The sequence below is a fragment of the Gobio gobio genome (genome assembly GCF_949357685.1).
Source record: "Gobio gobio genome assembly, chromosome: 9".
In the NCBI taxonomy this organism is placed as follows: Eukaryota; Metazoa; Chordata; class Actinopteri; order Cypriniformes; family Gobionidae; genus Gobio; species Gobio gobio.
The window spans coordinates 8693179-8707228 of record NC_137115.1 but is presented as its reverse complement, the minus strand read 5'-3'; the positions used below and the strand labels follow the sequence as shown (position 1 = coordinate 8707228).

The 14050-nt window shown below is 40.9% G+C and overlaps 1 protein-coding gene across 3 annotated transcripts in view; it reads left to right on the top strand.

The window, feature by feature from the left end:
- The window catches only part of large2 (LARGE xylosyl- and glucuronyltransferase 2), a 127402-nt gene that overhangs the window by 93321 nt on the left and 20031 nt on the right, over window positions 1-14050 (top strand). For all 3 annotated transcript variants that reach the window (XM_079825708.1, XM_079825710.1, XM_079825709.1), the window contains 4 exons: window positions 6313-6501; window positions 10311-10600; window positions 11125-11207; window positions 12768-12891. In XM_079825708.1, coding sequence (XP_079681834.1) covers window positions 6402-6501; window positions 10311-10600; window positions 11125-11207; window positions 12768-12891 — 597 coding nt within the window. In that variant the 5' untranslated portion in view covers window positions 6313-6401. The remainder of the gene's footprint in view (window positions 1-6312; window positions 6502-10310; window positions 10601-11124; window positions 11208-12767; window positions 12892-14050) is intronic.

Here is a 14050-nt window from a genome sequence, read left to right as displayed (position 1 = left end):
TTTTGTGACGTTGGTTTTTGTACGTATCACTGCAATTCTGGATTGAAATGTCCGGTGAGCGGCGCTAAAAGCTTAATGCTCCATCACGTTAAATAACGTACACCTACACTAAACCCTGAACCTACCCGATAGTGTTAACAAAAGCAAATGTGGCAAAAATACAATTGTAACCATGTCATTTTAGCTTGTGTTTTGAACTCTAGTCTTTGAGCTTTTTTATTATGACTCGTCTTTCACGGGATTCGTACCCGAGCTTTCAGCATCTGTACTAGCTAAACTACCGAACAAGCTTGGTATGTCAGAAAAGCCGAACATATGGAGATGCACACTCCAAAATGTATTTGTTTACAAATCATGAACTACGGTAAAAATAAAAGATAAAAAGTGCTTGCTGTTTTACTGCCTCTAGTGTTCATTTCTGTTGGAAAATGCAGTGATATGTATGTATTGGTATGTATTTTGGGGTTTGCAAAAACATTGCCACAGATACATTTTTCCAATGAGACCAGGTTTCTTAAAGGGCACCTATTATGCCCCTTTTATGCACAAAATACCCCACAGATAATTTATTATAACTTGTTGAAAATGTCATTTTGAGGCGTGTCTATAAAAAGCGCTGTTTTGGTCTTCCCGTTTTAGTATTTTCCCGTAAAATATCCCGTATTTTTACGTTCTGATTGTGTTAACTCAGAACACGCAACTATCTGTGTCTGTGAAGTGGCTTGCTCTTGGGTTGCTAGACCTCCAGTCCAGCAGGTGGCAGTACACAGACAGTAGCTTGGGCCAGTGTTTCCCAACCGGGGTGCCGTCTGACGAGAGCAGGGGTGCCGTGTAAAAGTCCTTTTAAATATTTTTTTTTTGTTCAAATTTTAAAAATAATTCTCTCTTTGTAAACTTTGTTCATTGCATGCCGTATGTTCGAATATGACCAGTCATTTTCGCCGGCATCACCCGGGTTTAGTGCTGCCAGAAGACGCGAATGAGAAGTCGCGCGCGCTGTGAGAAAATGTGTCTCTGTTCACTCATCCGAGAGCGTGCACACGTCTCACAGCGCGCAAATATTGAAACAATATGCTGAACCGTACCGAAACGGTGAACCTAAAACCGTGATACAAACCGAACCGTGAGCAATCTGTACCGTTATACACCTAGCGTAACGTATGATAAAATGACTGAAAAAAGGTTGGGAAACACTGGCTTAGGCTACTATCGAAGAAGAAGAAGACAATTGCAGCGGCGGGCGGGAGGAAGAGGGAAAAAGTAGCGGGAAGTAAACTTCAAGGAGAGCATAGTAGATGAGTGTGATGTGCAATGTTGGATCAGGACGCTGACGGCCAAAATCAAAATATATTGTGTAGTTATAAACTCTTTAGACTCTTTTTTTTTTTTAAGTTTGTGGGTAAGAATCGCTTTCAACTTTAAGAAGAAAAAAAAATCCCTTATTTTGTGGATGGATTCCGGGAAATCTCACTTATTTTCAATTTTCAATGTTGACAGCTATGATTTTTGGGGATTTAAAAAAAAATACTGGGTGGATTTTTATCGTTATAGGGTGGTTTTTTACACACACTGTCAACACACATTTATGTTCAAACATCATGTAAAAGTGGATTTTGCATAATAGGTGCCATTAAAAAACCTCGGCATCCATCTAAAAATCCGTATAAACGGAAGCACATTAAAACACAGAAAAATCAACTCATCAACTTACAGTGTGGCATTCATTGACGATTGCGCTCGCTCCTGTTGCGTGTCCTCAAGCTGGCAACCCGCATGAGCGTCGAGTCTAAGTAGGAGGGGCCTGGGGAAAACAACAATCTCCAATATTTCGTATTTGGACTGCAGTACCCATTTCAACCACTAGCTGTCAATCCTACATACCGCACCTTTAATTTTTACTTGCTAAAACTTTTAGTAACACTTTCTATGAAGTCTGTATTTATAAGGATATTCTTAATGCATTATAATACATGCATAATGGAAAACATTTTTATAATACATTATAACTATGCTATAATTCATAAGGGTATGTGTTTGTTATCATACTCTTAAAAGTTAAAACCACAAATGGGCATTATAATGCATTATAAATGGAGTTTGAGTGACTAAATGGAGCTCAAGCGTAGTTCAGGCAGACCATGGCGTGACAGCCAGCTTATCCGTAACTCCTCCCATTACCAATTAATCAAGGCACAAGTTCATCTGTACACTCCCCTGCTTTAGTCTGTTGCACAGACATGCGTTAAGCCAGCTTTCAGTTTGCACAGACACATGCCTCAGTCTGTCGCACAGACATGCACTTACCCATCCTCCATCCCCAACTCCTCCTTATGCAGGCACATGATCCCTAGATGCTTGTCCAAGGAGACATATCTATCTATACAGCTCATTGTTGCTCAATCTTGTCCAATCTCATTACAGTACTTGTATTACTTCCACACGGAATTGTGTTTTCAGAGTGAAGCCTGTCGCTTTCAAAGAACTTTCAGAGCCTCTGCAATAATCTTAATCAAACAGAGTGGTCCTGACTGAACTGTTGTTACGATTATTCATGTAATAAACTATATATATATATACATTTTTTTTAAAGGGTTAGTTCACCCAAAAATGAAAATTATGTCATTAATTACTTACCCTCATGTCGTCTGACACCCGTAAGACCTCCGTTCATCGAACACAAATGAAGATATTTTAGTTGAAATCTGATGGCTCTGAAAGGCCTCCATTGGCACAATGCACGGTTCACTCTCAAGACCCTTAAAAGGTACTAAAGACGTCGTTACAAAGTCCATCTCACTACAGTGGTTCTACAATAACTTTATGAATCGGCGAGAATAGTTTTTGTGCGCAAAAAAACCCTAAATAACGATGATGAAACGATTATGAATCAGTGAGTCGAATCATGATTCGGATCTCGTGTCAAACCGCCAAACTGCTGAAATTTGGCGATCCAAACAGCTGATTCGGCTCACTGATTCATAACGCTTCGAAGCTTCATGAGGTCGTGTTTTGAAATCGTCATCACTATATAAGTCGTTATTTAGGGTTTTTTTGCGCACAAAAACTATTCTCGCCGATTCATAAAGTTATTTTAGAACCACTGTAGTGAGATGGACTTTGTAACGACGTCTTTAGTACCTTTTAAGGGTCTTGAGAGTGAACCGTGCATTGTGCCAATGGAGGCCTTTCAGAGCCATCAGATTTCAACTAAAATATCTTCATTTCTGTTCCGAAGATGAACGGAGGTCTTGCGGGTGTAGAACGACATGAGGGTAAGTAATTAATCACAGAATTTTCATTTTTGGGTGAACTAACCCTTTAAGTATTATGCATACATTACCCTAATAAATACAGGATTAAACATAAATCAAATTCAACAAATCAAAAATGTTGGTTGCATGGTGTTTTTAAAAGGATATAACAGCATGGCATTGCACAGGATGGCCAAATACTGTAATACCACAATAAACCCAAAATATAAATAAGCTTTGAACAGCAGGAAAAAAATACAAATAAAATACATTCGTCCATCCATCCATCCTTTATTTATGTATTTATTTATTTGTTGTTGTTTTTTTGCTGTCAGCATCTAATCTTGTTTCCTGCAGGCATATGTCTAATTATACAGAAGCATGATTAATTAAGCTCATAATAAAACAAAGATGATTTTGTCTCTCTTACGGTCTCCTTTCTCCCACTCCCTCTCCCTCTTTCTCTTTTTTTCTGTCGTTAATCTGAGTCTGCTGGGGTGATGGAGAGCCTCCCACGGCTCGCTCTTTAATTAAGAGTGGTGTAAACAACAATGGCTGTCGTGTAGCCCACGTGGCGTGAACACAGACATGAATGCGTGCCGTGCAGAGAGGCTTACAGAGAGTTACTCTGGACCAGCCAAAAGCCAGGAGTTTAGTTAGACCGGAGGCCTGTCATGCTTTTAATGCAGACACAATGCTGCACGAGGAGGGAAAACAACATTGGATCGATATTTATTATTATTCCAATATCTGCAAAATCTGTCTTGTCATACTGGCGCTTTTATAGGGCGGCTGAATGCAATATTTATTTGTGTTTAGAAGCTTTGATGAAAGTCATTCCTGTGATGTATTATCAGATTTTCTGCACTGATTTTGGGAATAAATTCTGTGGAATGCTTTTAAATAGGATAAAATGTGCTTTGTTGGTAGCTCAAGGCATAATTACCTAAATATTTAAAGGTGAGGTGTGTTATTTTTTGATGATAAAATGCTTTCTTCTATCTCACCTTAATACAAAGAGACAACTATAAACATGCCATTCACAGATTTATTTACAAAAATGCAAATACTGCAACTCTGTGGTGTAAAACATTGTTCTGAATCAAGGATAAACTGAAATTCATGACATTTCAACAACTTCTGCTCACATATGTGAAGGCTGCTAATGGATCATTGAGGGTAAACACCATATTATGAGAATATGCATTACTTTACAGAACACTTACAACCTACAAGCCATCAGCCGTCTGTTGGTTAAAGGGATAGTTTACCCAAAAAGGAAAATTTCAAATGAAAATGAAATTAGGCACCCTCGAGTTGTTCAAAACCTGTTTGAATTTCTTTCTTTTGCTGAACACAAAGGAAGATATTGGGAAGAATGTTTGTAGCCAAGCAGTTCTACACGAAAGACTCAGGAGGCGAGAAAAACATTTGAATAAGATTTATTTACAGTTTGTAAAGAATGACTATCAAATTGATTAAATGATAAAGTTCTTTGGCGTAGGCCCCGTCCATAGTCCGAATCCAGAGGGTAGCAAATGCTTGCAGTTCCTACCTGAAGATGAAGGCATTCTGGTGGTGGTGGGGAGGATGGGGGTGAACGCCAGCATCAGTATCTGCGAACATAGTAATGGATGGGAAGTTGGGAACAGAACTTATGTACTACAGAAGATGAATAATGATTGGCTAGATAATTAGTGAATGACGTGACATTGGAGTCTTCCAGGTAGAACTACACTAGAGCTCCCATATCTTGGCAGCCATTGACTACCATAGTATTTTTTTCCCCACTATGGTAGTCAATGGCTGCCTAGATCTGCTTGGTTACAAACATTCTTCCAAATATCTTCGTGTTCAGCAGAACAAAGAAATGTATACAGGTTTGGAACAACTTGAGTGTGACTAAGTAATGACAGAATCCTTTTTGGGTGAACTATCCCTTTAACATCGGGCAGTGGTCTACACTAGTCAGACCTTGTCTGTGGCTTTTTATCTGATTGAGCATGTTGAGTTGGGCAGTCAGTGAGACAGATCACTTGTATTGGCTGTTAAATAATAAATAAATTATAAAGGAATTTATACCCATATGATATTACGCTGTTGCTACATTGGACCAGTGGCTTTAAAATGAATGGATGGATGATTCAACTGCGGACGCCATCTTCTGGTCAGACGCGGGAATTCATTCAACATGTGTTATGGGTATTCTCTAGACATTGAGCGTACATTGGTTGTACACTCGTTAATGCAGTGCATTGTGGGATTGAATGAGTGCACTCTATAACGTCCACTATGGATTCGGACACCACTACAAATGGCTGTCCCCTCAAAAAGTGCCCTATTTAAGGATATAGGGGGCGATTTCGGACACAACCAAAGTCTTCTGAAGAGACAATCTCTTTATATAATGAACAGATTTAATTTAGGCTTTTATTCACAGATAAACATTGATCAACTCACATACATAGAGCACTCAAATATGGTACAATCTTTTTATACACACTTTGAGGTGAATAGACTTTTAATGGAGGGACTGAAAACTCTTCAGAGATTTTATTAAAAATATCTTCATTTGTTTTCCAAAGATGAATGAGCGTCTTATTGGTTTGGAACAACATGGGAGCGAGTAAATGATGACAGAATTTTTGTTTTTGGTTGAACTATCCCAATTGAGTACAAACTACAAACTAGCTAGTAGCTAGCTAAGCCTCTAGCTTGGACTTCACATTGCAAATTTAGTAAGAACTTATAAACATCTGGATTGTTACACCCCTAAGTTCCATAATATCATCTACAAAATGACTGACAGGCTTTCTTAGTTTTCTGATTGGCCCCCTGGCGAATAGGGCTGTCACATACACATGACACCTATCAGTGATATCTGTCTGGTAGTGGGGGCATTTTATGCATGCTACTCCTTAAAAATGAAGAAAGCAACACGCAAGAGGCAGTGGATATGTAGCACTCTAAGACCGATGGCTGTTCCAGTTGTGTGGCGTTTCAGATTCTGTCATTGGCCTGTGCATTACTAACAAATGACCTCTTTCTCTCTCTCCTCCAGAAGAAAGGATGCTGCAGGAGACCAGTGCGAGAGTAAGCCCAACCTGATCGCTCCATCCACTCCCCCGCCCAGTCCTCCACAATCCCAGGATGCTCTGCCCCTGTCGAGGAAAGCTGAAGTTGCTGGTGGTGTCTCTGAGTTTCGTCATCCTGTTCACCTGGCTTTACCTACTCGTGGGGAACTCTGAAAGTTAGTATCAAGACACTTATCATCAGATCTTTAGATTTCTGGAAAGAATGAGTCTCTATGAGTCAGACACAGGCCCATTTTCTGTTTTCTGATGTAAAGGCTGGATCGACAAACAGTTTTCCCCTTAAGCTGGGTTGACTTGGGTGTTGAGACTGTCAGTCAGTCTTATCTCGGTCCATGTGCTAAAATCCTCATCTGATGGGTCTGTCATCCTCTGAGACGCACAATAACACTGCGGAGTGCTGATAACAGGAACTGATCTGCAGCCAGATCTCAGAAAGCTAATCATTATAAAAGCTTGTTCACTTGCTCTTGATCTGGCATGTGAACATATCTATCTATAATCATGAGAAAGGTCCCACGTATGCACACATAGGCCCATGCAGCACACAGAAAGGGAAATTATCCGAACATGATCATCAGTATTCATAAGACTGAAAGAGTTTGAGAAGACTTGTCATCTCCTTTAAAAAGACTGCCAGAGATGTATTCCTGCACCATTTTGTGGGCCATTCTTTGAAACGAGTGCATTGGAAAGCAAGATTTTAAACATTCTTTCGAAGAGTGCCTTGAAGTTGTAATACATTGCACTGAATTGTGCCATATCAAGTTGAATTAATATTTAAGCAGTAAGGTATGAGAGCCTGAAACCCCTTCAGCTGTGATTACATTTACAATACAACATGGCCTGTACAAAAGTGATTGTTTTTTTTTTTTCCAAAGTGCAAATTATAAAATAGATTAAGATGTAATGAAGACATTTTCATTAAAGGTTTATTTTCATTCAAAAGTGGCATCCTTACACTATAACAGTGGCCTTTGACCTAAAATATTTACTTGAAGTACTCCCTGTGATTTAAGTAAATATTTCAGTTATTTAGAGATAGGCCTACACTATGTAACTTTTGGCTCTCTAGCGGTTAAAAAACAAAACTGCATGCATTTTAGGGATGAACAATGTTTTGGTTGTGCTTCAACTCAGCGTGACCCTTCGCAATAGAATACCTTACTCACCTGTTGAATAATAAAAACACCATCTTCACATGGCTTTTAAAACATTTCAAATCCCTCAGTTCTCGCCATCTACGAAAAGCCAAGTGTAACCGGTCCTACTCATCCCATTCCAAGCAGGATTCGAACTGGGGTTGCTGCGGCATGGATGCGCTAAAAAGGACGCTAAAGTTTGCAGCCTCTAGCGTCAGTTGCTTATGCCCCTCTTGAGACCAGGAAAGTGAGGTTTACACGCACAGCTCTTACTGGCCTACGTCCGTTACACTCACCCCCTAAACTTCACTCCAATCTGGGTCATGGCACCAAATGTAACCGGTCCTACTTGACCCACTCTGAGTGGGATTCAAACCGGGGTTGCTGCAGCGTGGGAGGCGGTCACACTAACAAGGACGCTAAAGACTGCAGCCTTTAGCGTCAGTCGCAAGAGCACCTCTTGAGATCAGGGGGGTGAGGTTTACACACACCCCCCACCCCCCCACCCCCACCCCCCAATCCTCACTCCCACCCGAGTCACGGCACCAAATCCTAACTCGATAACCGGTCCTACTTGACCCGTTCCGAGCGGGATTAGAACCAGGTTCTCTAGCGTGGGAGACAGACGCACAATAACGCCAAAGACTGCAGTCTCTATAGCGCCTCTTGAGGCCAAGGGAGTGAGGTTTACACACACAAATCTTACTGGTCTACGTCTGTTACACAATGTTGATTCACGTTTTATTAAAAACTCTGTCGCGTACAGGGTCTCGATCAGGGGAGACGGACGCGTTAACAAGAACGCTAAAAACCACAGTCTCTAGAGCGCTTCTTGAGGCCGAGGGAGTGAGGTCTACACGCACATCTCTTACTAGCCTACGTCCGTTACACTCACCCCCCTAATCCTCACTCCCATCCGCGTCCTAACTCGATAACCGGTCCTTCTCGATCCGTTCGAGCGGGATTCAAACTGGGGTCTCAAACGTGGGAGACAGACGCACTAACAAGAACGCTAAAGACTGCAGTCTCTATAGCGCCTCTTGAGGCCAAGTGAGTGAGTTTTACAAAAACAGATCTTACTGGTCTACGTCTGTTACACAAGCCGATGTTGATTCTCGTTTTATTACGAACTCTGTCAAGTCCAGGGTCTCGAGCGTGGGAGACGGACGCACTAACAAGAACACTAAAAACCGCAGTCTCTAGAGCGCCTCTTGAGGCCAAGGATGAGGTCTACACGCACAGCTCTTACTAGCCTACGTCCGTTTCACAAGCCAATTTTGATTCTCGTTTTATTACGAGCTCTTTTTGCCAGCAGAATCTCCTCTGTTCAGCATTTTTTTTACTTCTGGGATCATTTAATAAATCGTGGTGCATCAATTTACTCTATCAACAGTTTGTCAGATATTGTGTTGGACAGTGGGGGGTATTCAAGTCAAAAAGGCTGAGAAATACTGCATTACATGGTACTTTTTGGAAGCTGAAATTTATACTGATATTTCTAAAAATAATCATTTTTAATGATCAACTGCATACTAAACAAAATCTTTAGCCGCACTTCCACCACATGAACTTTCCCCAGGAACTAGGGACCTTGGGGTGGTACTTCGTGTGTTTCGACCGCAGAAACCAGGGTCTGAATAAAGTTCCTGGTAAAGATTTCCCCCTGAAAATGGGGAAAACTGCTCATGAGGTAGTACTTTTTCAAAGTTCAGGAACTTTCGGGGGTGGGACGGCGGTGCGCGCAGTAAGAGTTGTTTGCTATTCAAATCAACAATGGAGTTTAAAAAATACGACAGATGGACCGGTGACGAGGTTTAGGCTTTATTAAGTTTATTTGCTGAGGACGAAATCCAGTGGGTTCTGGAAAGTCGCGAACAGTCACCAGACTAATCTTCACGGTTCTTGTGATGGTAACTCAGACAGCAACAGGTCTGGGGGAAAAATAGTTCCTGGGAAGAAAGTTCCTGGGACAAATTGTTCCAGGTAATTTTGGTGGAAACAGGGCTTTTTGTAACATGGTTGACATTTTAAAAAGGATTTATTTACTTACAGAGTTCACTTCCTGCCATTTAAAAAAAAATTGTACATTATTTTAATAAGAGGGTTTCGTAGAATGACCTCATAATGATAGATTATAGACTGTAGTTTTTGGAGTGCTCATAAAAGCATGAAATGGACTTTTCTCCGTCTGCTGCCTTTTGACATCCCAGCTCAGGATAGACGGTAGTGAGGCGACTGTGTGTGTGTTATTGTGTGTGTTGTCAGCCAATCAGTGCACATAATTTTCCCGTGGCTCTAGAGTCATTAATCACATGGCATTTACGGCTCAGGTGATTGGCTTAAAACAACCTGGTTGCAGAACTGAGGGCCCATAAGCAAAATGCAGATTTCATATCACATACTTCCAGGGTTGCAGTGCCCAACTGCCTGAGATGAATGTGAAGGCTAATAGATAATGGATGAGAGACGACATGGGTACGCTCAGTAAGACCCAACTCTGGTTAACCGGGATGAGTGATCTGCACTTGCTTATACATGAGTGCAATGCAAGAAAATCCATCAAATCGTTCCGATAAATTCAATGCCTGTTACTTTGTTCTCCCTGATCACAACCAATTTTCTGCATCTTTAATCATTCCAGCAGAGAGCAATGTGTAGATTGAGATACTCTTGGAGTCTGTCTTAAATCTGAATGACATTCACGTATATTGTCTCTCTGCAAATTCACCTCAAGCTTCCTATTTCTTTACCTCTCATCCATCCATCTCTGGGGTGTAATCTGTCAAGATCACTCGAATTAAATGAAATCTGTTGTGCCGTATCAGACGGGCGTTCCCTGCTCCTCTCCGCATGCTTGGTGGAATCTACAGAAGCACGACTCCTGGAACGGGATGTCCTGGCATCGCGGGTTCGAGAGGTGGAGGAAGAGAACCGGCAGATCCGACTCCAGCTGAGCCAATCGCAGGGCTTGGCTGCCCAGCCTGTCGAGGGTAACTATGGCAACCAGCAGTGGGTGGCATCGGCAGACACCGGTCCAGAGGACGTGGAAAACACAGCAGAGGAACGGGCCAATCACAGCGAGTGTTCTCGCTCGCCCACCGCGGAGAAGTGTGAGGTTAGATGGCATATTACATCCTGTCAGATGTGAGAATAAGTCTTTAGGAACATATGGCGTCCACATAAAGTATTTAGACAAAAAAAAAAAGATTAAACAAAGTGGAATTTCCAAGTGAAAAAAACCTTTCACAAACACTTTTCAAGCAAAAGCAGGTTTGATAAGTTGAAATAGATATATGGTCCTAAATGAAGACAAAATATGTTTGGACCCATTTCATATATCCACGTAAAAATCACCTCAAAGCCAAAACTAATAGCATAAATGATCCAAAAAGTTGAGTTAGTTCTGTGGAAAGTATTGGCATCATCATGTTGGCAGATTCCACTGTAGTTTGAAATTTTGTATTAATTGCAACAGCATTTGTATGCATTTTAGTGAGGCATATTCTGTCTGGATGGGACGCTGCATATTAGAAGCTTTTTAAAGTCTACACAGAACATACAATGAATCTCAAGAATACTTTAACAAAGCTGAAATTCTTCAATGCAATCTGAAACGTTGGCTCTTCTCTCCACACACAGCTGATTCACGTGGCATGTGTATGTGCGGGTCACAACGCCAGTCGGGACGTGGTCACTCTGGTCAAATCTATCCTGTTCCACAGGTAAGAAACAACGACAGCTAAATTAATAGTAAATAAATAGCAATATTATGGTATATTGTGTGGTTATACATAGAGCTTAAAATAATAACAACTGGGATTTAGCCATTCTCTTGTAGATTTGATATCCTTTTATTTATAGATGGTTTCATCAGACGCACACGCGTTGCCACGGTTACACGCTTGGCCCGAAGTTAACTAGTTAGCTAGTGGATAGTATGGCGCACTACTCAGTAGAAACGCAATTTTGACTTACTTTTCTTGGATAACATGATATACATATTAACGATCAAGCAGAGAGCATACGACACCAGCACAAAACAGTGTGTGTGACTCAACAAAAAGCCTTGAATGCTTCATAAATATCCAGTCTGACTGCATACGAGAGCAGCGTCTAATGTAATTTAGACTGTATGTCTGATCTATTTCACTTGTTATTTATTATGCTTGTTATCAGAAATAATCTATTCTGGCTGCGTTTACACTTGGCATTAACACGCGATCACCATGATCCGATCAAGCAGATCGGCTTGATAACTGATCGGATTTCTGTTTCCCGCTAAATATTTAAATTAGGTATGTAATAGGCCTTTATCACAGAGTGTAAAACAACTTAAACTTTATCCTCTATTAATGACAGTGCCTATAGAGTAAGTGATTTTTGTGATGTATATGTATTCATATATAATCAATCTCAAATAGGGTAGTTTATCTCCAAGTTTAAGTTTCCCAACATTAATCTTATATTATGAAACAAAGAAACCATTGTTCATCTTCGGAACACAAATTAAGATATTTTTCTTCTTCTCTAAGGTCTTACGGGTTGGGATCGACATTAAAGGTGGTGGGATCGACACCACCTTTAGCGGGGGTATTTCCCCCACTCAATATTGCAGACAGAAATGGGAGATTATTAAAATAATTAAAACATATAAATTAAGATAATGTTGCACAATTAAAATGAAAGATGCTAACGCATAAAACAGATAGCACAGCCTCTGTTGTTATTGATTCTTTGCGGACGTCTACCAGAAGTTAAGTTTGGGCCACAAAAGCATGCGCTGTAATGTTTTTTTATGTTGTTGCCGTTGAAACCGTTTATACAACTGTTATTTCTGGTTCTCTAATCTGATTGGCTGAGGGCTTTTTCCAGCCGTGAGATATCCACCCAGTATCGGCACTCAAACCATTTCATCGCTTGTATAACTCCGCTTGTGGCGACTGTCATGGTGGTAAAAATACTACTGTTGTTGTGTCATGACAATTTTTTAGGCGAAAATTTAGTTAATTGGACCTCAAATATGGGACTCATATATAAACATAGTGACTATTTTACAATTCAGCGGCCGTTCAGCGCTCATGTATTCAGTTTGACCAGAAATTATATTTCACAGTTTCAAATAAGGTCATAAATACTGCGAAGTACACTTATTTTGCCTGTAAGTATATAAAGTCAAAATTTCATCAAAAATGGTGACCATTTACAGCACCTAAAATATAGACTTTACCTTATGCATTCATATAAAACCTAACATGTCGACATGTTCACATCTCCCTTTTCAGGAGAAACCCACTGCACTTTCATTTCATCACAGACACAGTGGCCAATCAGATCCTCAGCACTCTGTTCCAGTCATGGATGGTGCCGTCCGTACAAGTCAGCTTCTATGACGCTGATGAGCTCAAAGTAAGTACCTGCCTCATAATGCTCCCATAACACCCCTGTCATTAACCACCCTTGCCCTTTGACCCAGAGATAACGACCATGTCACAGAGCATCAGTATTGAGGCTTAATGGGAGGCGATAGTTTTGAAACGATGCGGGCGGAAATGACAAGTCTGAAGAATGATGCCGATCGCAATCCTCTCCGAGCTCATTCAGGCACAAACAACTGGAATGAAATATGTGTCACATGTGCTTATGGATTGTAATGAGGGGGCAAAAGGTCCCCTTGGGACAGTACGGCATGTCTGTGATAGTGGAAACACTGAGCTTGTTGTTTACACTCCAGCGATCTCAAGAGCTTTCGCTTTCTGAGAACTCTTGCACGCTCCAGAGGGAGACGGAAGCATAGAATTATTCATTTCTGTTCATATATTTAAACTGACAGTGTGACTCTTTTTTTCCACGACTTGGCATGCAAGTGCTGCCTTTGCTGTAGCGTTGAATTATTCACTGTCTGTTTGTGATTTTTTTTTTTATGCAGCGCACGGTACGCTGAAAGAGCGAAGTGACAATCAAAGAGCTTGCCTCCTCTACACACACATGTGCGCGCACATATTCTAGGAGGGAGCATTCTAGTTTACATTACACTGCACACTCAAGGACACTCACATGAATGGATACACACACTCATATGCACAATAACATGAACACAGTCTTTCTTGTCCTGTTTTGTGCTCTCATCCTCCTCCCGCACTGAGTTCACCTCTGATTGTCAGCTGTTTGGCTCGGAGCCGTCTCTAATCACGCGGATTTTACATCCTGTGTCTCTGCTGTGCATAGAGACCTCTTTGCTCTCCTGAGTATATGAAAGCTAAGCTGCAGGAAATCCAGTCTTTTTCAATCAACCCCTCTCCGGCAGATTATTATTAAACCTGAGCTCAGGTCATTAAGGATGTATGCTGAAAAGATAAAGCGCACAATAAGAACTGTAGTGGGTGCAGATGAAGCTATAACCGCAGAATACAGTTCAGAAGAAAACATGGAGCAGACAATGAGCTCTAGTAGGTGATGGGGAACACATGCAGTTTTGAGAGAACTGTCCGAAAAGTCATTTGGGGGTTTTATTCTAGTCAGCCACGTGTTTTGTATACATTCTGTTTTCATTATTACACCGTTCTCG